Source organism: Gekko japonicus, unplaced genomic scaffold (genome assembly GCF_001447785.1).
Source record: "Gekko japonicus isolate JY-2015 unplaced genomic scaffold, Gekko_japonicus_V1.1 scaffold334, whole genome shotgun sequence".
Lineage (NCBI taxonomy): Eukaryota > Metazoa > Chordata > Lepidosauria > Squamata > Gekkonidae > Gekko > Gekko japonicus.
In genome coordinates this window covers 583,697-608,851 of record NW_015173683.1, presented here as the reverse complement: position 1 = coordinate 608,851, position 25,155 = coordinate 583,697, and the positions used below count along the sequence as shown (strand labels likewise).

The 25,155-nt window shown below is 41.1% G+C and overlaps 1 protein-coding gene across 1 annotated transcript in view; it reads right to left on the bottom strand.

The window, feature by feature from the left end:
* Window positions 1-22,770: 22,770 nt before the first annotated feature.
* The window catches only part of MBD5 (methyl-CpG binding domain protein 5), a 64,457-nt gene continuing 62,072 nt past the window's right edge, over window positions 22,771-25,155 (bottom strand). Inside the window, 2 exon segments of the mRNA XM_015423065.1 lie at window positions 22,771-22,883; window positions 24,510-24,585. Coding sequence (XP_015278551.1) covers window positions 22,812-22,883; window positions 24,510-24,585 — 148 coding nt within the window. The 3' untranslated portion in view covers window positions 22,771-22,811.

The following is a 25,155-nucleotide window of genomic DNA, read 5'->3' as shown; positions in this document are numbered from 1 at the left end:
AGGGCTCCACACATGGACTTGCTTTACAGGCTTAGAAGGCTCACCAAGACTGTTGTGGAGGCTGCCTAGCAACTTCCAAATGGCCACTGAAAACTCAGTGGGCCTTCTTAAAGCTACAGGCAATGTTTTTATTATTTCAGGGAGCTTTAATCCCCCCAGCATATTAAAAAAAGAGATTTCAGATTTTTCTGCAAACTTGGGACTTTGGTTTGTGGAGAAATCCCCTTTATCTATCCCTAGCTCCATTGTGTAAATCTATTGATCCACACTATGTGGCCTGGTTTGGAATTAGATGCATGATGCTGTCCCCCTGATAACAGGTAACATCTTCTCATTAATGTGTATACAATGCAATCGATAGCAGAGGGGTGTGTGCATGGCATATCTTAGAATCGCCTTGTAAGAGACTTTTCATTAGTTGTGCATTCAAGGAGCTCAGATTTTTGCAGGAAAATGGTACAGGTGAATGAGTTTAAAAACCCTTTCTCCCACATACTAGTCTTTCCTGACTAGTATATTAATTAATAAATCATCAAACTAAAATAATGTCTAGTTTACCATTAAACTAACAAGTAGTTAAACAAGAAAAAAGGCAGAAAACACACACCAGTGGCACAAAGCAAGCAGAGGGGCTGAGTTGTGGTTCTGTCAGTTGTATATAATTTTTATTCCTTCATACCCATCCACTTTCCTCCATGAGAGGTAACATTTTCCCTCCATTTTCTCCCATCTGACTGAGCCACCCTAGTAATGTGTTTTTGTCTTTCTTGAAGAACTCTGGCTGTCCCACCCTGTCACAGTATAATATTTTCGCTGTTTGCTCAGTGAGGGAAGGATTGCGGGGCACCCAAGGAAGCCAGGATGTAGGAAGAATGGAACTCCAGAACACACCTTTGTAATGTAGGACTTAATCCACTAGTTGCCAGCTCTGGGTTGGGAAATATCTGGAGATTTGGGGGGGGGGAGCCTGAAGAGGTCAGGATTTGGTGAGGGGAGGGACTTGAATGGGGTATAATGCCATAAAGTCTGCCATCCAAAGTGGCCATTTTCTCCAGGTGACCTGATCTCTGTCACCTGGAGATCAATTGTAATAGTGGGAGATCTCCAACCATCACCTGGAGGCTATCAACCCCTATCCACGAGTGGCTAAGACACTTTCAGTCCAGTTTCCAGGGAAAAGATACCTGGAAATATGTTTCCTGTTGAAACCAGTAGAAATGATAATGTCATTAATAACTATAATTTCTACTAATTAATGGGGGGGAAGGAATTAAGTTTTTTAAAAGCAAAATATAGCAAAATATAGCATGAAGTTGCTGTTTAAGAAAATAAATTTTAGCAGCAACATCTGTTGGGGGGAGGGAGACAATGAACCCCAAACATGCTATTTTCAATCTGTCCACATAGGCAGTGGCGATAGAATGTTTCTAGGAGAGCATTGGGGATGCTTTGTACAGTTGCCCATTCTGCTTGAGTGCAATTGTGCAATATTGTTCCGCACTAGGAAAAATAGATATTTCAGCACTTAGGAAGAATAGATGTTTCTGTTCAAGTTAAAAGCTGCAGGGACAATCTAGGCTTGCTGTGTCCAGAATATTGACCTGCTGTGCAGAAACAAAAGACAATGAGTGAAAGTGGCACAAGGCACCCTCAAAGAGTTTACTTACAACATTAGTCAGGGCAAATTAAACAACTTAGTTACGCACCCCCCCACTGCCACCCTGCTACCAGTGCCAAGGCCTGTGGGTAGGTGGCTATCAAGTCGCCAAAGTCCCACAGTGGGGTTGCTGACAGGGACAGGCTTGGGCGGTCATTCACATGCTGGGTGGTAGGGCCCTGCCAGTGCAATGTGTGCCTGGCCCCTCCCTCTTTTCATGATGCCATCCGCTGCCTCCTTGGCCAGGTGTTCAGCATCTCCTCCTGAGGGCAGGCATATTTAAAAATTTTAACTGCACACACAGCCAGACTTTTAAAACATTCCCTGCCAATGCTTTTTTTCTCCAGCGATCTATGATTAGCGAAAAACTCATATTGCTAGACTAAACCCACTTGTTAAAAAAATTAAGATAGAAAACATAAACAACAGAAGAGCATGTACACCGATGAAGGGGAAAACCATTAGGCTAAGATGGCTGAGCAAGAGTAAATACAGATTGAAAAATTTCCCTTTTCAAAAACCACACCCAGAGCAAAACTGACCAATAAGGAGTGGGAGGACTGGCCTCCAAGGGGGGCGGAAAAGGGCAGCAGGGGCATCTGACAGAGTCTGTATCCTTTAGATTTCCCTTTGGCTTGGAAGTGAACCAAGAGTAAAAACTGCCACAAAACCACTGTGGGAATACCTGGGGCAACAGTAAACAGAAAGTGAACTGAGCAGTAAAGGGAGAAAAAAACAATGTAGAACGGGAAAAACCCTGATGGTCATTCAAACTGAAACCGATGGGAATGCAGAACAACAAAGAAAACCCAACGGACTGTTGGATGTTAATATCCAGCTGTCAGATCATAATGATCTATGTGACAGCAGGCAAGCTGCTGATAACAGGTCCTGACCGGTTTAGACCAGCTATGGTGTGAGGTCAGTAGATAATGACTCAGCAAGATGCTGATGGGTCACTCCAATGTATATAAGTGGACAAGTACTGCTCTGTATGTTCTCTTCTCTGGATATGGTGTTTGGCGGAGCAGTTTGTCAGTGGATTGTATATATTGTAAATAAATCTGTATATAGTTTACCACTGGACTGTCTTGGTGTGGTACTATACAGAACCTACTCTGCATTGAGTGCTGGTGAGTGCTGGAGTGCTGGTGTGGCTGGAAGAGTCCTGGTGGCTGGTGGTGCTGGAAAGCTGCTTTACACGCACAGCGCAACACGGACATGCAAGGGGAAACACCACTACATAATAGGCCTAACTAGCTCTTCCTATGTATATGTAATGATCAAAGAAGCTTCGTTTCACTTTATTTGAAGACATGTGCATGCACACAAAGGTTATACCTTGAATAAAACTTTGCTGGTCTTAAAGGTGCCACTGGACTCAAACTTTTTTCTATATAGCGGCAGTCCTCAAACTTTCTGAAGTGGGAAACACTTGTAAATTCAGGACCCCCTTACAAAGTAACTGTACAATGATCTCCTTCCTCGAGATAATATTCAAGAATCTCACATCAGCTACCACTGAACAACTTTATATTTCAGTTCTGAACATAAGAAGCTGCCTTAAAATGAGTCAGACTATTGTCCCATTGTTGTCTACTCAGACTGGCAGTGGCTCTCCAGGGTCTCAAGCCGATAGGGTTGCCAGTTCTGGCTCAGGAAATTCCTGGATATTTGAGAGTGGATTCTGGGGAAGGTAGAATTTGGGGAGAGGAGGGACCCCCTGGGGATATGCTTCCATACAGTCTACCTTCCAAAGCTGATGTTTCTTTCAGGGGAACTCTGTTGCTTGATGGTCAGTTGTAATTCCTGATCTCCAGCTTCCACCTGGAGATTGGCAACCCTTCAGGGAGAGGTCTTTCCTGTCACCTACTGCCTGATCCTTCTTGACTGAAGATGCCAGGGATTAACCCTGAGACCTTCTGCATGCAAAGCAGATGCTCTACAACTGAGCCATGGACCTTCCCTAAATTAATTTTTAGTATTTATCAATATATCTATATATCCAATTCTCAAGTCGCCCCTTGGTGTGCGGATACTTAAATCCGCACATCGGGGGACCTGGGGGGGAGGGAGAGGTTTGTGCGCACGTGGGGCGGTCCCCACGTGTGCACAAAAATCCTAAATCTGTAAAAAAATATCGGGGGGATACTTAAATCCCCCCGAAACTCACAGAGTGTCCCCTGCGCATGCGCAGGGAACGCTCTGCAAACTCCGGGTTGGGGGGGGACAGCGAGGGCCAAGCGGTTTCCCGCTCGCCCCTCGCTTCAGTGCCGGATTGGGAGAGGGGGAGGCAAATAGTGAGGGCCGAGCGGCTTGCTGCTCGACCCTCATTTCAGTGCCGGGTTGGGGGGGAGGGAAACATGCTGCAGTGCCGGGTTGGGGGGGGGAGGGAAACAGCGAAAGCCAAGCGGCTTGCCGCTCACCCCTCGCTTCAGTGCCGGGTTGGGGGGGAAGAGCAGCGAGGAGCCGGGGGGAGAGGCAATGGGGTGAGATCAAGGGGGGGTGGAGGACACAGGGGGGGAACCGGCAGGATGGAGGGGTACTTACCTCCTCCTGCTGCTTACTCCTCTGCCTCCCCCCCCCGCGAGTATCGCGGGTCCACCCCTTGTAGCATTATAAAGCCGTAAGTTGTATTTCATGACTGTTCCACACACTATGCAGAGGGAAATCCAAATTTATCAGCAGATCTCCCAGAGCTTCCTTTCCCAGCTCAAGCTGTTCCTCTTCCTCTCCCCTGGTCTCACAACACTCCTGCATGACAGTCACAACCCACTTCTGGGCTGTGATACACAGTTTGAGAACCACTGCTTATATACAGAAACTCTTCCTGTCACTTTAAGAGAATGAAGCTCTCACAAGCAGGAAGAGTAAAGTAGAAGAGAAAACTGCAACTGACTACTAACTAGGCAGTTCAGTAAAATGCTGCTGCAGTTTCCAGCAAATTTGTGATGGGGTCCATAGTTTGCTTTCTATTAACAGCACATTTAACAATCAGGTTTCCATGGTATGCAAAAAGAAAAGTAGAAAATAATGATTCCATTGAATCAGTCCTCAAACCAGATGAGACAAACATCTGAGCATGTGCAGATTCAGAGCCCCAATCTTTCCTCTGCACTTCTCCCCACTTTATTTTTTAAAACAGTTATCAGTTTCAAAACTACCAAAATTATTGTTGTTGTTCAGTTGCACAGTCGAGACCGACTCTTCGCAACCCCATGGACCAGATCATGCCAGGCCTTCCTGTCTTCCGCCGTCCTCTGAAGTTGGCTCAATTTCATGTTCGTTGCATCGGTGACACTGTCTAACCATCTCATCCTTTGCCATCCCCTTCTTCTTTGACCTTCAATCTTTCCCAGCATCAGGGTCTTCTCCAGTGAGTGCTCCCTTCTCATTGGGTGGCCAAAGTATTTGAGCTTCAGTTTCATTATCTGGCCTTCCAGGGAACAGTCAGGGTTGTGGAAGACTCAAGTTCAAATCCACACTCTACCATGGAAGCCTGCTGGATGACCTTGAACTAGTCACAAACTCTCAGCCTACCCTGCCTCACAGGTAGTCACTTTGGGTTCCCATTGGGGATAAAGGCAGGGTACAAGCTAAGTAATTAAAAAAACAAAAATATTTGGTTTTTGCACGTGTATCTCTCTCTCCATCCAAGGAGCTCAGTGGTTGTTTTCAGGACAGGAACCCTATGAGGTATGTATGGCTGAGAATGTGAGGTCCAAGGTCATGCAATGTGTTTTTTGTTCACTTTTATTTATTTTAAGTTGGGTCTCAGCACTCTCTCTTTCAAGTTTATTTCGACTTGCAAAATTGAGGCCACTGGCACTTAGATTCTTTGTCCACTGGCACTTAGATATGGTGGCCAAAGCCTGGCAAGAGTTTGAGAACTGGCTTTTACTGCTTGCCATGCTGTTTTTAAAGAGGCCTGCAGGAGCAAGGACATAAAAGCATGACCTCCTCTGGTTCTCTGGCAGGGACAGCAGTTGGACAAGCCACAACGGGTGGGATGGGAGATTGCACCCTCCCCTCATCTTCTGCCTGATGGTACTTCCTCAGGGCGCCTCATTATAGAGCCGACCCTGGTCCTGGGCGCTTCATGACCCAAGTGAGGATTCAAGCCCAGGTCTTCCCAGCTCACATCCAACTCTATCCAGATTTCTCCAGAAGGCAATTATGTAGAAGAAGAGATTGGATTTATACCCCGCCCTTCACTACCCAAAGGTGTCTCAGAGCGGCTTACAAACTCCTTTCCCTTCCCCTCCCCACAACAAACACCCTGTGAGGTAGGCAGGGCTCAAAGAGTCCTTGACAGAAACTGCTCTTTTTCAAGAACAGCTCTTCTCAGAGCTACGGCTTGCCCAAGGTCATCCAGCCATGTGCAAGTGGAGGAGTCGGGAATCAAACCCAGTTCGCCCAGATTAGAGTCCGCACATTTAACCACTACTCCAAACTGGCTCTGTTTGCATTAAGAGATGCATTAAAGAAGAAGAAGAGGAAGAGGAGGAGACTGGATTTATACCCCACCCTTCACTCAGAGTCTGAGAGTGGTTTGCAAACTCTTTTCCCTTCCCCTCCCCACAACAGACACCCTGTGAGGTAGGCGGGGCTGAGAGAGCTCTGAAAGAACTGTCCTTGAGAGAACAGCTCTGACAGAACTATGGCTTGCCCAAGACCATCCAGCAGCTGCAAGGGGAAGAGTGGAGAATCAAGCCCGGTTCTCCCAGATTAGAGTCCACGCAGTTAACCACTACACCAAACTGTAGGTGGTCTCTCTAGCACTTTAGATTATGGAATAGTTTTCATGAAGTACTTTCATGAAAAAATACCATTCAAAGATCTTCTGACATGAGTGGCCTTAATGGAAGGATGTGGGAAGGTCCATTCTGGAATGCACATCACTTTCTTACACTTTTCTAGACCCAATCCACAATATAAAAAACTTTGTATTTGATTCCATGCTGGCCAGAGTTACACAAATGTACATTTCTGGGGATTTTCAGATATTTCTCTTCTAAGTAATCTATGAGCATCACATAGAATCATAGGGCCATAACACAACTCTAAAAAAGGGAAGAACGTGAGCACAGGGAAGCAAACCTTCTGGACAGTCAAATCCCCTTGTTATACATTTATTCTACTATCTAGCCATTCAGATCTACCCTGTCCCTCAAGAAATTAGCATTTGTCTAAAATATACTGCTATATGATATCTTATGGGATACTGAACAAAAGCTGAAAAGTCCATAAATGACTGCTCTTCTGAATTCTTAAAATAATTTTTTTTGTAATAAAATATTTCATTTGGGCAACTTCAATATTTGAGTCACAAGAGGGTCAGAAATGCTAGGCATTTCCTTTTCACCCTACACAACTGTCTGCAGCCCTCAAGAGTATGGTTCCTACCTGATTTTAACAGCTTGTGGGAAGTTACTCATATTGAACTGGTTAATAAATCACCAGGCCCGGATGGCATACATCAGAGAGTTCTGAAAGAACTCAAATGTGAACTTGTGGATCTCCTTACAAAAATATGTAATCTTTCATTAAAATCTGCCTCCATTCCTGAGGACTGGAAAGTAGCTAATGTCACTCCCATCTTTTAAAAGGGTTCCAGAGGAGATCCGGGAAATTACAGGCCAGTCAGTCTGACATCAATACCGGGTACGTTGGTGGAAACTGTTATTAAAGGAAAGAATTAGTAGGCACATGGTTGAACAAAAGCTATTGAGGCAGACTCAGCATGGGTTCTGTAAGGGAAGATCTTGTCTCACTAATCTGTTAGTGTTCTTTGAGGGAGTGAACAAAGATGTGGACAAGGGAGACCCAATAGATGTTGTTTACCTTGACTTCCAGAAAGCTTTTGATAAAGTTCCTCATCAAAGGCTCCTAAATAAGCTCAATAGTCATGGGATAAAAGGACAAGTCCTCTTGTGGATCAAAAACTGGCTAATTATTAGGAAACAGAGTGAGTATAAATGCGCAATTTTCTCAGTGGAGGGTGGTAAGCAGTGGGGTACCGCACAGATCAGTACTTGGTCCGATGCTTTTTAACTTGTTTATTAATGATTTGGAGTTGGGAGTAAGCAGTAAAGTGGCTACATTTGCAGATGACACAAAGTTGTTCAGGGTGGTGAGAACCAGGGAGGATTGTGAGGTACTCCAAAGGGATCTGTCAAGGATGGGCAAGTGGGCGTCAACATGGCAAATGGGGTTCAATGTGGCCAACTGCAAAGTGATGCACATTGGAGCCAAAAATCCTAACCAGAAATACACATTGATGGGGTCCGAACTGGCAGAGACTGACCAAGAGAGAGATCTTGGAGTCGTAGTAGATAACTCAACGAAAATGTCAAGACAGTGTACAACTGCAATAAAAAAGGCCAACACTATGCTGAGGATTATTAGGAAGGGAATTGAAAACAAATCAGCCAGTATCATAATGCCCCTGTATAAATCAATGGTGCAATCTCATTTGGAGTACTGTGAGCAGTTCTGGTCACCACACTTCAAAAAGGATATTATAGCATTGGAAAAAGTGTAGAAAAGGGCAATTAGAATGATAAAAGGATTGGAACACTTTCCCTATGAAGAAAGGTTAAAGCGCTTGGAACTCTTTAGCTTGGAGAAACAATGGCTGAAGGGTGTCATGATCGGTTTATAAGATTATGCATGGGATAGAGCAGGATGAGAAAGAAGTCCTTTTGTCCCTTTCTCACACTACAAGAACTCATGGGCACTCAATGAAATTGCTGAGCAGTCGGTTTAGAACAGATAAAAGGAAGTACTTCTTCACCCAAAGAGTGATTAACACATGGAATTCACTGCCACAGGAGGTGGTGGCGGCTACAAGCATTGACAGCTTCAAGAGGGAATTAGATAAGCATATGGAGCAGAAGTCCATCAGTGGCGATTAGCCACAAGGTATAGACAGAAACTCTCAGTCTGGGGCAAGTGATGCTCTGTATTTTTTGTGCTTGAAGTGGGGGGCGACAGCGGGAGGGCTTCTAGTGTCCTGGCCCCACTGCTGGACCTCCTGATGGCACCTGGTATTTTTGGCACTGTGTGACAGAGTGTTGGACTAGATGGGCCATTGGCCTGATCCAACATTGGCTTCTCTTATGTTCGTACAACTTCTTTCATGGGTTTAGATATTGTAATACAGATTATATAGGGATGCTTCTCTTGATCTCCTTATAGTTTTTAACATTACAAATGTCCAACATTTTTCTCCATCATGGGCACAAGGTATAATTCTCACATTCTGCTGTTTGCTTAAGGATATCTGCCTGGCATGATCTGGTCCATGGGGTCGCAAAGAGTCGGACTCGACTGTGCGACTGAACAGCAACATCTGCTTTTGGCTTTCTTAGTCTATGTGACTTGAGTTCCATCTCAGAGGTTGTCCCACTATCAATGCCCTTGTATTTATGGGTCCATATTCTATTAGTACCTGCTTTCCAAAGAACTACTTATTTCTCCAAAGCAATGGTCTTACAAGGCTTAGATCCCCACAACCTATTTCCAAACTGACCACTGCACGATTCAATGGGAAAAATTCTAATAAATGTGATTGACTTAAGAGGGGGAAAAACCCTTAAAACGTAATTTTCTTAACAACATCGTATCATTGACGTCAACAACTGGCCTGCTTTATCCTTCACATAAATATTTACAGTATAACAGAATGTTACCACCCCTTTACTCATGGATCACAGAGGGACAACTCTTCAGCTAAGCTATACCAGCAACTTCTTGGGCACTACAACTGTGGGAGGGCGGGAACTGATGTACCAGGTTACTGGCATCACCTTCTGGCTTGCCATAGGGGCTTCAGCAGCCAATGCCAGTATGAGCCCAGGAGCGAATGGGTGTACCTTGCTCAGGAGTGACAACATATCATAAACTGGCCTTGGGAACTCCCTGCTTTGCCATATCCAATGTCTACATCTAGAGCTTCTTCCCCCATTCCCCTCTTTGCACGTTATTTATCAAAATACTTATGGCTTGAATTTCTCTAGAGGCTCAAGGCAGCCTTAGATCACTTTGATTTCTATTATTTGTTCTCCCCTGGTATCTTCCTGTAGGTATATTGGCAGGGTTATCAGCGGTCTTTGTGGCACTATACAAGAGTCATATCCTGCAATATTGCTCAGGCATCTTCTGCTGCATTATGACACATTCCCTAACTACCAAGGAATTGCTTATTAACAGAAGCACCTTCCTCAAGTATCTTAAAGAGCTGGGCTTAATTCACAATTATTATAACCTCAATTGTAATGTCTACCTCCATTTCCATGGCAAAAGTTAGGATTGTGGGTTTGGAGCAGCGGTCAATAGATATGATCGCAGATCACCAGGCTGTGTTTACCTCTTAGTTGCTCAATCTGCTTTATTTTTTAAAAAACATTTCTGCAACAACTTCGTTAAAGTAATTGGGAATGGCCAAAACATGGGAGCCAACAAAATTGAGGGGTTACAGCTAGTGTAGAGTGTATAGAAGCTGTAATGATGTACAAAACACTTACAACCTCACAATAATGATACAAAAATAAACAGTCAAATTTAAAAATATTAATTTCCAACAGGTATCAGAAAGATGGACGAACTTCTCTGGAGTTTTGGCATTCGTTTCGTGAAGAACTTCTTCCAACCATCAAATCCTTCCATCAACGGGCACACGAAGTGAACTAGTACACTTCGTGTGCCCGTTGATGGAAGGATTTGTTATGTAAGAACATGTTCAACATATAAGATATTAGTACCTTTGTATTGGATTTACACATTATGGAATAAGAAGCAACACTATCACATCTTGATGTTTGGAAGAAGTTCTTCATGAAATGGATGCCAAAACTCCGGAGAAGTTTGTCCATCTTTCTGTGAGATTATAAGCATTTTGTACATCATTACAGCTTCTATATTTTTGGTTCTCAAGACATGAGGGCAGCATTTTAAAGTCCCATTAACATTCGCGGGAAAGTGAAATTCAGTTTAAATTTCCCCACTAAAACCAACTGAGGTAAAAGTGCTTTTCCCCTCTAAATTATGCCCACTGAATAAATGTAAAGAACCTTCCATACACGGTGGATAGTTATTACTAATTCACAGTGGATAAGTATTACTAATAGATACATGCTAAATTAGAATCTATAGGCTCAGAGCTCAACATTCTTTCCACTGTCTCCTGTGATTGCTTTCCTCAAATTCATTTATTAAGACATCTAATTACCCATCTAATTTTGAATAACCCATTTCCTGTTATTTCTGGCCTATGCAAATTCCATGATATTAAAAAGTGGATGAATCCATTTCTGAATTTAAGCTTAGTAGCATTTCCTGTCTCCTGGCTGAGAGAGCAAGCAAATTTAAATGAAGGACAGAATGAAGAGGGCACAGGGATAAGAAGAAATGGCATTGGAAGGAAAAGGAAAGTGTTGTTAGTCAGTGACTCTTTGCTGAGGGGTATGGAACATCAAGTGTTCAGGCATGACCTCCTAGCCAATGAGGTGTGTTGCTTGCCAGGGGAAAAGATAAAAGATATTGCAGACCGGATGCCAAAACTAATACAATCACCCTCTTAACTTCTGAAATGGCAAACAAGAGGCTTTTAAAAGTTAAAAAATAACAAAATATTTTATTCAACATAGAGGGGGAAAGGGCAGGTGAAAACACGGGTAAAATGTCTGAGGTAAATCAATAATGAACTCTGAGGTAAATCAGTATAGGCACAGACTACAGTTCATATGTTAAGCTTTTCACACAGTCTTCGAATCTTTAAGATGAGCTGCTTTTGTTTCTGTTTCTAAACACTCCAGTATACTTTCTTAACTGACTCTTCAAATTTCAGCAAATAGTCTCTAAACACACCAGACCAGGGGTCACTCAATTCCTTAGAGTTATCTCCATTTATAGCTGGGCAGGGAATCTCATCTTTCACTTGAAGGCTCCCTTTTTCTGGCCTGAATGGGAGTCTTCACTGATCTACCCACTGTTCCTTGCCAACCTTCCCAGTTCTCCATCCATGTTAAACTGGTCTCAGGCAGCACTCAACTCTTCTCAGGGCTAGACTCAAGACTCAGTTCTTTTAAGCATTCAGTTCTGAAGTCTCTTTCTGCTCAACTCATGTTAACCAATCAAATTCCTTTGAGCAGCCTGTTACTCAAGGCTGTCTGGGCTCTGTGAGGCATTAACCCATCACGTTTACACAGCACTTATGAGCTTTTAAAGTGCAGTCTGTCACAGAACTTCTCAGAAGGAAGCCGAAAGGAATAGCAACAAAAGTGGTATTCTCTGATCCTTCCTGTCAGAGGAAGAGGAATATGATGGGAACAGAACATAATGGAGGTGAGCCACTGGCTGCGTGAGTCATGGTGGCAGGATTGATTTGGATTTTGGGACCACAGGCTAGGTTTTTTGGAAGATGGCCTACTAGCACATCATGGTGTTCACCTATCAAGGTGGGAGAAGAATGTGTTTGGCAGGAACCTGGGAAGATTCATCAGGAGGTCCTTAAACTGAAACCCCAAGGGGAAGGAGACAACCAACATATGGATGTCAATAAAGGAGAGCAAATAGCAGAAGCCCACCTGGGATGGCCGGGTTAAATGGAGTTGAAGGTGCGAGGCTTCAGGTGCCTATGTACCAATACTCAAAGCTTGGGCAAAAAGAAGGAAGAGCTTCTAATGCAGTCAGTCAGATATGATTTAGCAGGCATTACAGAGACTCGGTGGGATGATTCCCATGACTGGAATGTAGTACTGGATGGATATGAGATGTTGAAGAAAAACTGAAACGGTTGAAGTGGAGGTGAAGTGGCTCTGTATGTGAGAAGATGGTATGCTTGTCAGGAAATACTGGAGAAGGAGTAAGAGTTGGCATTCTGATGACTCAATTATTCACTTTTTTCTGTTCAACTCTAATTGTGAAACAATGGAGGTTGTTGCAAAATTTTTACATTATGCAATCAGAAGACAGGGTTTGAATAGGCAGAGTGTGACTGATGTATCTTGGTATTTTGCTGTATTCCCATAATGTTTTGCACTCTCAATGCCAATAAAGGTTTGTGTGTGTGTGTGTGTGTACTCGAGAAGGTGAGTGATAGTCCAGTGAAAAGTTTAAATAATTTAAATAATTTATTATTTTCCTGTGTTATATATTTTCCTGTGTTCCAACCATCAAATCCTTCCATCAACGGGTAGATGAATCAGTGTACTGGGAAACAAAGCTAAGATGCTGCTTCTCCCCCCTCTATTTCTTTGTTGCTCCTCCTTCCTTTCTTCCTCCCCTTTCCCTTCTCATTTATTACCTTTCTACCCTGCCTAACAATATTATAATTATAATAGGAAAAAATTGTTTTGTTGGTCATAGATTGATGTTTGTGATTTAATGATTAGAATGATTAGAAGTTAAGCTGCCTTTCTCATCTATACTTTATTTATTTAGAACATTCATTATTTCCTACATTTAGCCCTTTTTATATGAATTGATTTTTTATTCCAATGGACATATAATTAAGTTATTTAAATATTTACATTTAAATTTTTTTTTAAAGTGTGATTGTTGCACACTTGATATATGCATAGAAAACTGTGTGGGAATAATATATGGAAAGTGAAAAGGAAAATGGCAACAGGAACACATCAGAGAGACAAAGACAAAAGGAGTACAGATGAAACAGATGAGAATCAGAGAACTGAAGAAATAGTGGGGAAATTATTGCGAATATTGGTGCACCAAATGCAACAGTTTGAAGAAAGAACCAAAAGACCATTCAAGATTCAGAGAAAAGAACCTTAAAGAATATCCAGAGTATTCAGAGAAATATTCAAGAACCTGAGGAAAGAACCCAGAAGAACATTCAAGAAGTGTGTCAAGAGATATCAACTGGACTATAGGAAATTAATTTAAAATTACTTCAACAAACACAAAAAATTATAAAAATCAAAGAGAAGCAAAAAGATAATAGAAAGAGAGGAAAAGGCTGTGGTCACACACACTAAATAATCCACTTTCAGTGCACTTTCCTAGTGGATTTTACTGTGTGAACTGGCAAAATCCAGTTAGAAAGTACATTGAAATTGGAAAATGCCTTTAACTTTAAATGTTTTATCCAAGCCCCCTGCCCCACCAGCTTGACCTGGAGCAGGGATTTAAAGAGACAAATGCCTTCTCTGAACCAAGCCAGCCAGCCAGTGTGGCAGTTCTTGGAGAACACAGACAGAACAGAAAACCTTTATTGGCATAACACAGATAACCAGAACAAAGGCAAAATTTAAGGGATAGTACTAAAACAACACCAACCAATATTCCCATTATCTTAAAATACAAAGCAATCCTAACATGCTTTACGAGATTTACAGAGTACTACTCTTGACTTCCATACATAAGTCAAAAATTCAGCAACAGATAGTGTTATTGCTGGACTCTTGTCTGCTAGAAAGAAATTTAAATCTTTATCCAGAAAATCTCTCTGCACAGGGAGAAGCGGGCGAATCAAAACATTGCGCATAGTGAAATATTTAGGACAGCGAAAGAGAATATGGGTGATAGAATCAGGTTCCCCAAGATTACAGTTACAAAGTCTATCCTTGTACGGCACACCCCTGTATCTACTGGAGACCACTACTGAGGGGAAAAGGTTGAACCTTGCAAGCATAAAAACCCTCCTAAAAACCAGAATTGGCAAATTAGCGATATATGGTACCATGGAGGTATGCAAGGGGAGGAGGGGTAATGAATAGGGAGAACAAACTCCAAGACTACCGGCATTAATGATCTGCACCTCTATATCCCAAATTCTCCTCCTGGAGAACACATTTAACTTTAGATGGGGAGAGAGGGAAGAAAGAGAGAAAGGTGGAAAGAAAGAAAGTGGAAAGAAAGCAAATAGATGAAGGTAGGGAGAGGTGGAAAGAAAGCAACTTTAACTTTAAATGCATTCCCCAAGCCACCCCCCCCCCCAATGCTAGTTGGCTTGGCGAAAGGATTTAAAGAGACAAATGCCTTCTTCAAGCCAGCTGGTAAGGGGGGGTGGGCTTTAAGAATGCATTTAAAATTAAAGTTGCTTTCTTTCTTTGTTCCCTCCCTCAAGCCTACCCAGGGAGGGGAACACTGGCTGGGGAAAGGAAGATTGATGGGGAAGGCATGCCTCCCCTTCACTTCCCCAGACGCCCTGCTGGGAGCCGAATAATACATGTGAAAGAGCTGTCTTAGACAAATGTAATTATGTTGTATAACCCATTTTTTTCCCCTGTGCCATCACTGTTTTTCTAAAATAAATAAATTTTAAAAAGGCTTCTTCAGATATCTGAGGAGCAAATGCAAGGTAAAACAGGTGATAGACCCACTAGTGGGTGAAAACAGAGAAACTCTGACAGAGGACAGAGAGAAAGCAGAAAGGCTCAATGCCTATTTTGCTTCAGCTTTCCCCTCTCCTGAAGATGAGAACAAGCCCATATAGAGATGTTAATTGGCAAGGTTTGGATAGAGAGGCTGTTGAGAGGCATCTGGCTACATTGGATGAGTACAGCTCCCCCACAGATGGTGTGCACCTGAGAGTGCTCAAAGAACTTTTTACAGAGCTTGCAGAGCGTTTGTCCATCATTTTCAAGACCTCTTGGAGGACGGGAGATGTGCCACAAGACTGGATGAGGGCAAATGTTATCCAATCTTTAAAAAAGGGAGAAAGAATGATTCAGGAAACTACAGGCCACTCAGTCTGACTTCTTTCCCAGGGAAGATATTGGAGCACATTTTGAAGGGGACACAACTATCTGAAGGAAACTTGATGATCCAGGGAAATCAGCACGGATTCCTCCCCAGCAGGTCCTGCCAGATCCACCTCATTTCCTTCTTTGATCAAATGACAAGCTTACTGTCAGTGTTTACCTGGATTTCAGTAAAACTTCAGACAGGGTAACTGGAGGATTGTGGACTGGACTCTATGATAGTTAGGTGGATAGGAAAGTGGTTGTAAAATCATACCCAAGGAGTAGTTGTCAATAGCATTTCATCTGATTGGTGTCCGGTGTCCAGTGGGGTGCCACAGGGCTCAATTCTGAGCCCAGTACTTTTCAATATTTTTATAAATGAACTGGATGAGGGGGTAGAGGGACTACTCATTAGATTTGCAGATGACACCAAATTGGGAGAACACCCCAGAGGATTAATGGAAAAATGGGTGGGTGTCAACAAGATGCAATTCAACAAAGATAAATGCAGAGCTCTACATCTGGGATAACAGAAATGAGAAGCACATACCGGATGGGGGAATACACTTCTGGGTAGCAGTGTGTGTGAACAAGATGTTGAGGGTACGGGCAGACTGTAGGCTAAATATGAACAGTGTCATGCAGTGGGGAAAAATGGGGAAATGCCGTCTTGGGGTGTATCAACAGAGGCATAACATCCAAATAGCAAGATGTCATAGTCCTGCTATACACTGCAATGGTCAGGCTGCACCTGGAGTACTGTGTGAAGTTCTGGAAGCTTCACTTCATGAAGGATGTGAACAGAATGGAGTGGGTGCAGAAAAGAGTGATGAAGATGATCAGGGGACTGGAGACCAAGTCCTACGAGGAAAGGCTGAAGGACTTGGAAACATTCTCTCTGAAGAAAAAGAGGTTGAGAGGGGAGATTATTGCTCTCTTTAAGTATTTGGAAGGCTGTCCCTTAGAGGAGGACAGGAAGCTGTTTTTGTTGGCAGCAGAGGATAGGACTTGCAATAATGGGTTTAAATTATGGGTGAGAAGGTACTGGCTGAATAGTAGGAAAATATTGGTTACAGTAAGAGTAGTTCAGCGGTGGAACTGGTTGCCTAGTGGGTGGTGAACTCCCCCTCACTGGCAGTCTTCAACCAGCAGCTGGATGAACACTTTTCAGGGATGTTTTAGGCTGATCCTGCATTGAGCAGGAAGTTGGACTAGATAGTCTGCATGGTCCCTTCCAACTCTATGATTTTACTAACATAAAATATATACACAGCAAACTCTATCACTTTGTGACTAAAAAATAACAACGTATAGTCTAATGACTTTAAGCTACTACAGTCAAAAGTTCTTCAGGTGGACATGGCTCTCTTGCTGAGCACATTTTGATCACTAGACCAACATATGCACCATTATTTTGGCAGGCTGAACTCTTTTTCTATAGCAATGAGGGCTCTATGGATCCCCAAAGAACTTCTCTTCTGGTGTGGAAATGAGGCCGAACGTCTTGAAGGTAGAGGTAATCAAGCAGATGAGGCAGGTAAACTCATTTCTTCCCAACAGTGATAAAAAATCTTGAGACAAATAACAGTATTTCATGAAATGCACTACTAGGTTCCCCCCTCCCCCAAGTATACCTACAAAATAAAGAGGGGAGTCTTCTTACATTCACATACAAGTTGCAGTTTTGTTCAGTAGTATTTTTTGTGTGTGTATATATCTTCTTTTAGAGTAAATATGTTATCAATATTTTTGTTGTGATAACTCAGAGGGTCTTACCTGCAGTTATTCTGTTTTCATCCAGTGATATCAAGGGGCACCAAAGAGATATTGTGCGGTAGTGCTATGAAGGTCTTTATCTTTTTTCATTTGTTATTCTGGAATTTCAGTGCTCTTGGTTTTGAAAGTTCGATTAGCTCTTATTCATCTGTGGGAAAACTGTTTCTCTTTCTCTAGGAGAAATTCAGCCTGATCCAAATCTCTGCAAAACCTTTTTTGAACACATTTGGCATGAATATGGCTTTCCTCATTAATTTCATTATTGGAACAGCTAAGCATTTGCATCTCCAGTGGATAGAGTGAGCTGTCCCCAACAACATAGTGAATGCGGGAGATAGTGCTTGTTTTGGAAAACCCTGGGTCAAAAAATTATTAACATTTGTGTCTGTAATTGCTAAGTTCCAGGAACTTGAGTACAAATGTCTGGAAAACCCCTGCACGGGCAGATTTCCTCATTAGCAATTTAATCAACTATTTTTGAATAGTCTTGTTACTACTTTTTATTTTATAATTTATACCTTCTTTGGGCTTATAATAAAAATCACCCGACAAAACACAATTTCTTTTTTCCCCACAACAAATTCAGTTCATTTGTGAGGAACAAGTTAGCTGGATCTCATTCTTTTTCACCACTTGTAGAAGAGAAGAAGTACTGCTATTTTCATTGGCATATTAAAACCATTACTCTAATAATGAAAAAAGTGTATTAATGGAAGCTCTATCACAGGAGTTTTAATTATGTCCTTAGAAGCCTCCTATGTCTTAGTGACAGAATGTATCCTTTGTAGCATGCCTTTACTAAAGCTCCAGTGGGAATGCCAGTGACTTGGAAAAGGACATAGCAACTATTATTGAGACAAAGGACATTGTGGTAGGGGCTCCTGGTTATCCACGGACTCTTGGAGATGTCATCAGGATTAACAAACACCTTGAAGCTTATTTAGGACATGGTTAAACAGACTTCCTAAGATATATTCAACAAAATTCGTGTCAATTTTAGAATGGATTTTCTTTCCCCAAGAGCATCAAACACAAAAACATGGTGTCATCCAGTGAAGTTGATTCAAGACAAAAAAAAAATGCTTCAAGCAATGCTCAATTCATTGCTAAAGGATGTAGCGCTAGCCATTGGTACAGATGACATTAGACAAATTAATGGAAAATAGGCATGTCATAAGCCATAAGAGCCATATTATACCTTCTTACAAGGATCTGGGAATAAAGAAATCATCATAAGCAACAGTTTGTGAGCTTCCCATGAGTATCTGGACAGCTGCTGTTGAGGAAACAGAATACAAAACTAGATAGACCTTTCATCTGATCAAATAAGCACATATTCACTGTACATCTTCACTAAATATGCCTGTGCACAGTACCATGTTTTCAAGAACGTCATGAAAATACATAAAATGCAATTGATTGCATAGACAAAATTATGATCTTCAAAGAGAACGGCTTGTTTACAAGACAATTGTATCTTCAGAGAGGTAAATACCTCAACAGGGAAGATAATGAACTGAGGAGTAGTTCTAGGAATTACTATATAAAGTGACCTGTGCAAAATGCACAATTAGTCACGTAATCTAAAATTCTGACCTGCTGGATACAGTATTTCATGACCTAACATTTGTATTACTACCTGGATATAGCAGGTAAGTTGAGGGCTGCGTCCTAGACATTCTATCATAACCAAATGACTCTTGCTTAATGTTATGGCTATTTAAAAGAACAGTAGTGCCAACATACCCCATTGTAAGTCAGGTACATGCACCCCCTCCCAAATTGGTGTTGTGCAAACATGGCCCCCTTCTGGAAGAGAACATCACAGTGAGTTTTTTTTGTGATTTAATCATAATATTGACAATTTTATCAAATTTTACAAAATTGATATTTTTTAAAAAATTTAATTCTTAGTAAGACTAGAATGGGGTTCTTTTAAAATAGAAAAGCATTATTATGCTACTGCTCTTCTGGAATATTCATATTAAAAACCCTATGTAGCAAAATACAAACTGTACTAATAAAAGGTAATTCAGTTCACCATGATACTTTAAACCATTAAATTCTGGGAATCCACAATAATATTGTGTTACTAGGAAGTTTTCTGCACAATGGCATTGGTAAATTTAAATATAAAACTATAAACAAAATTCCAAACTTAGGCTGTGGCCATAACTGACATGGGACATGAGACATGGGAATGTATTATTTTTGGATACTGGTTTCAAAGCTATTGCCAGTAATACTTTTCAGTCTAAATAACTGAATATAGGAAACTTTTTTCATAAATAAAAATTATTAAATGGTGCTCATAAATCTCCATGATAGAAAGAATAATTCCTTTGATTTTTATATAATTTTATCACAACCCACCAAGAATAAATAAATAAATAGACACATGAGGATAGTTAGCATTTTATATCCTCAAAACACCACACAAACACCCACTAATCAGTCTAATGAGAGTCTAATTAATCTTATGGGGCACAGCTTCACTATCCCACTTGTGTGATTTCTTGCATTGTGCCAAGATACAGAATTCAATTATTTCACTTTCCAAAATGAGGGTATTTTCTCACTCTCTAAATATAGGAGTATTTCATCATAAGTTAGAAAGTTGGCAAAAAATTGTTTTAAATGTTAAAATCTTCTGTTAGAAAAATATAGATTTGTTAAACAAAAAAAATAAGCATAGAAAGAAGGGTTGGGCCTTGATTAAAAAAAAAGTAATTTATGCATTAATGCAAAGAGAAAGAAATGGCTCTATGGGCAAAATTCAAGTACGAGTGACCAGCTTTTTAATTGTAAAGTAGGTGCAACATTTTTTAAAATGTTACAACACTGCATGACCTGTAATGCTCACAATATTTACATTAACTGCTTACATAAAACCATAAAAACTCTAAAGAGGAGGAAAAAAATCTGTATGGACTGAAGCAAACTACTCCTAGCACCCACATCAATGCCAATATTAACCAATGAAATCAAGTGCACAGAAATACTTTACATAGTCTACTAATGTAAAGTATACATTGGTGAGAAAAGTTACAAACCTAATTAGTTAAAATGTCAAAAGAAGGGTTGGTCAATACAAAGTCAGTTTTAGGGACAAAAAAAGAGCAAACTTAAAAAAGAAAAAAGACCGAATATAAACACACATCCACCCACCCACCCATACACACACACATGAGTATTCATGAATAGAAACATCTGTTTAGACAAAGCAGAAAGCAGGCTGGTACGAAAAATGGACAACATTAACTCTTTAAACGTAACAACATCAAGTTGTAACAAAAAAGGAGTGCTAACTAAACTACACAAAAGATCACTTCACATGAGTTTTCATGTAGGACTGTGGCAGGATATCCTGCCATTACACAAAAGACAAAATGAACCTACCCAGTAGAAGGAAGGGTTCCTGTCTCCAGGCCACTGTAGCTAAGTGTAGCTAATTGCATTCCATCAGGTTGGGGTGTGGAAAAAAAAAAGAGTTGACCACAAGAGAGAAGAGCAAGTTATCCAGCCCAGTGATAGTGCTAAGTGCATTGGCACAGAAGACCTGAACTTAGGAATGACATTCCCTCAGATCTCTTGTCCTCTGGGACTAGTGGCGCTCATCTCACAATGGGGGGCAGATGTCAAAAAGTGGAGCTGTGGGTCCTGAGAAGATGAACTCGGCAGGGAAACTGTATTCCTTTTACATAAGTACTATGTTTTGGTTATCAGTATACTGGCATTGTTATCAGCTTTAGATGATGCTGACTACCAGCTATCTTTGCTAGAGGAGGTAACTAGGCCATTATAAGGAATAATGCTTCAGGATAAAACAAACTGGTGGCTCTCAGATGAAGAGGTAGTAGGTGGCCCTAAGAACTCCATCTTGGAATCAGGCAAGGTGAGCTGATATAATGTTCTGGGGGAGGGGCCATTGCCACCATAAGCAGCACCAACACTGAAAATGACATTGCTCTACATGTTCTTTTAAAGATACTGGTATTTAGAGAATGGCTCACATCTTTAGGTTTGTATTATCTGTACTGTATGATCATCTTTCTAACATACGTTTCACATTTCTTTCAACTTAACATAACATAAATAATCTGGTTAATAGAATCAACCTGCACATTTCTGCCACATTAATATATATATTTATATATTTATATATAAGAATCTGTTAATGGTATAAATAATTCTTATTAAATAAAATAAATCTGATATGTTACATAATACTGATAACATCACTGGCTGGATCCAAAGAACTACTTCGGCTTGGTGGGATTTTTTTTTTCCTTTTAACCAGAGACCCCACTTCATATCAAAAACTCTTTTTTGAAGACCCTTCAGTTTCAGCCGTGTTTTACCACATCACATTGAGGGGAGAGATAGGGTTCTTGGTAGACAGAACTAGTTGTGCAGTTCTTTGGGATCCTGGCCACTGCCACTAATAGTTTTGTAAGCCACCTAGTTTATTAATACTGTATGACAGGTGTCAGTGTTGGCAGGTAAGGCGACTCTGTGACCACTTATGTTGATACCACTGAATTCAGTCGAAAATAAACAAGCACAACTGGTCACTGAACTGCCTTCCTTCGTTTCAGGAACACCTATTTTCCTATACTGTAAGGTATGATGGTTGATAACATTAGCAATGAGAACTGTTTTTCAGACTGTGCCATTGCTCTTGAATATTACAAAGGACAGTGTTCTCAGTGACAACAAATTGGGCTCGCCAATTTAGGCTCTGATGGATTGCAAAATGAATGCTTTTCTAACATGATTTTAAAGCAGGTGGCTATGAAACTCTGTTAAAGCAGTTGCTGACTAAAAATATTCTATCTAAATATTATTTAATTAAAAAATCTACTGTTCTCTACTTTAAAACTCAGGCAAATTAAAAAAATGCAACTGGTAGTTGCAGCATTTGACTTCTTAAGTAAACCTGCAATCCCACATCCCTTTAGGAATCTGCAAGGTTGCACTCTCCTACAGAGACCTGAAATGGAGTACAGTACTTCCAGGCAAGGTTCATTCCAAACAGACACTATAAATGAACACTCAGTGGCGAGAAGTGTTATGTCATAATTAAGGTATTACATAATCATGCCTTTTCACTGCTGTTAAATACAAAAACAGCATCTTTTACATTATTATATAAAAGCATTTAGGCTGTATTTTTATTTATCACTTTACACTGGTAGTCTCTTGTATGTGTACTCAATAGAAACCAAAGAATTTTGTACACTATTTTTTTGTACAATAAAAGATAAACTGTGCATTAGGTACGCTTGTACATGACAATATTGTACAGTATTTACATTTCAGATATCACCATGAAATTCTGTTTTATCTATATACACAATGAAAATTTTGCAGAAACATCTGGACTATTTCTTATAATCACAATTTTAGAATTATAGAAAAAAAAAGGTTCTATAGACACACTGTAATCTTTTGAGGATCTGGTTCGATGTCTTCCTCTTTACCAGTGATAATACTGTACCACTGTTTATTTTAGCACCCTGTGGTGATGAACTCTATCTATCCTGATATTATCTATATCTATATATCTATATCTATATATCTATATATATTTTTATATATATATAGATATATATTTATGTGCATGTTTTTATTAAGTACTGGACCAGTAACAAAGACATTCAATGTTATCTAGAGATCTTCCTCCTCTTCGGCTTTGGAGGCTTCAACTGTCTGTCTCCTTGTGGAATTTGGTGTACCTGAAAAGCAGGAAGGTAACAAGGGGGAGGGGGGGTTAAAGAACAACAAAAAGTAGGTGAGATTCTCAGAGAATAATACTTGATATTCATAAAACATTCTCGTTCAAAGCGTTTCAGTCATCTTTACAGCAGCTGTATAGTATAAAGCATATAATCGTCCTCGTATTACGGATATGATACCAAGACTGAGAGACGGAGGCATGCCTAAGACTTCCTAGTGAGGACATGGCTGAGGGGCAAGTGGAAGTGGTGACTCCCTGGCTCTCATACATTTAGCGGTACCAGTTCACCAAGCAAAAACTGAGCCTCCTGCTACTTAAACCTTACTTGGCATTTTAGAGAAACAAACGTAACTATTTTACTTTAAAAAGCCTGGCAGACATCATTATATCAAGGTATGCTTAACTCTGTTCTAAATATAAGAGTTGGTTCCAAGGCAGTGTTGAACAAACTTCTTTGGTTGAAAGGGTAGCATACTGGAGGCTTCTGCTGATTCCTTCTTTCAACACACACATACACACAAGGAAGGAACCTGCAAGGACTTACCGGGGTCGCTTCATTTCCCCCTCTGTCGCCTTCCCCATGTTATTCCTCTTCCCCTCCTCTGCCTTTTCCCTGCTCCCTTCTCACCTTCCCAACCACGAACCATGCTTTCTTTTAGCAGCTTCCCCAGTGATCAGGAGGCCCACCACTCCATGAGACAATGCCAAGGCCTTTCTGGCCTCCTTTGAGCAAGTGGCTGAAACCTGCTGCTGGCCCAGAGAAAGATGGGCAACCTGACTCCCGCCAGTCCTCAGTGGGGAAGCCGAGCAGGCCCTCAGTCAGTTGGTTGTCAGAGGCAGCCCATCATACCACCCCACCATACCGCTTTGCCAGAATGTCTGTGCCCCTCATCATTGCTCTCACAGTCATTCTGTTCACCCGCCAGTCCTTTCCCTTGCTCTGCAGGATGGCTGGCCAGCCTGCTTGGAAGCAACGGCCAGCCTTCTGCAGCAGCTCCTCCTCCCCTGCTGCCTCAACCCGGGGGGGGGGGAGGGTTACTCCTCATCCTGTCCCTTCCTGCTGCTTTACATTCCCATCTGCCTATCCCTCCCCTCCTCATCAGTAGTGTCATTGCCTCTACCATGGGGCAGCATTGTGTGTGCATATGGCAGAAAATGCTCCTGTGCTCTGGAGGATTGAATCCGCTCTCTTGCAATCCCTTAATATGTCGAAGGGACTGGGAACACTGCATGTCTATCAGTCTTACGATATATCCAAGTTTTTATATACCATTTATGATTGTACATGTGTTTTTGAATGAGGTTGTTCTTTTTTATTTGAAACATTTTACGCTCCCTTCCTATTTTATTTATTTATTTATTTATTTATTTGCATTTTTACCCCGCCCTCCCTGGCTTAGGGCCCTCAAGGTAACAATCAGAAGCATTAAAACAAGCTTCAACACACAGACACACACAGACACAATGTCTAGTGGCATAATATAAACCCCAGTTTTTAAAGGATGGTCTTGATTCTCAGAAAACAACTGACATTATAAATGTTTTCTTATTTTACAGTGTCACGTTAAACTACAGAACAGCAGTTTGTTGTTAACATCTTAAATATAATGTACTGAACACTTACATTCCCAGACATCTTGTCGAGTTCACTCATGGCCTCATGTATAGCAGCTTCTAAATGGTTATTTAACTTTCCACTTCTAGGATAAAAATAGAGGGAAAAGTTTATAATAATGCTCATAAGCCTTTGTAGTAGAAATCTGCCATTTTGAAACATATGGCAAATTGAAGTAACAAGGCTGACTCCATTCAATTCAGCTTCTCAGCGAAAGATCGTTCTGTATGTACAATGAACAAAGCTGACTTTCAACTTAATGGTAAGCTTAAAATTGCAATCCCTGATTCCAAAAGCATACAGAATCCAGCAATCCTATTATTCAATCAATATTTTGGTTTATTCCTTTTAACAGGGAGCCTTGCATTATTAAGGTGACAAACTGAACAACCAAGAATAAACTAATCAAAATCCAATAATGGCATAACTACATTTTTACTGAAATACTACAGTGGCCATTTGAAGAATTCATGGTGGGGAGAGGTGAGAAAGTAAGTGAGAAAGTAAGTGGGAAAGCCCAGCAGGTATCAAGAGGATAATGTACTATTTTCTTTAACTTAACTCTATCCAATGAATGCATGTGCCAATTTTTTTCCTCTCTCAAAGGAATTATTCAGCTACTACCTCAAAGCATCATTAGGCTGCTGAGGAGCTG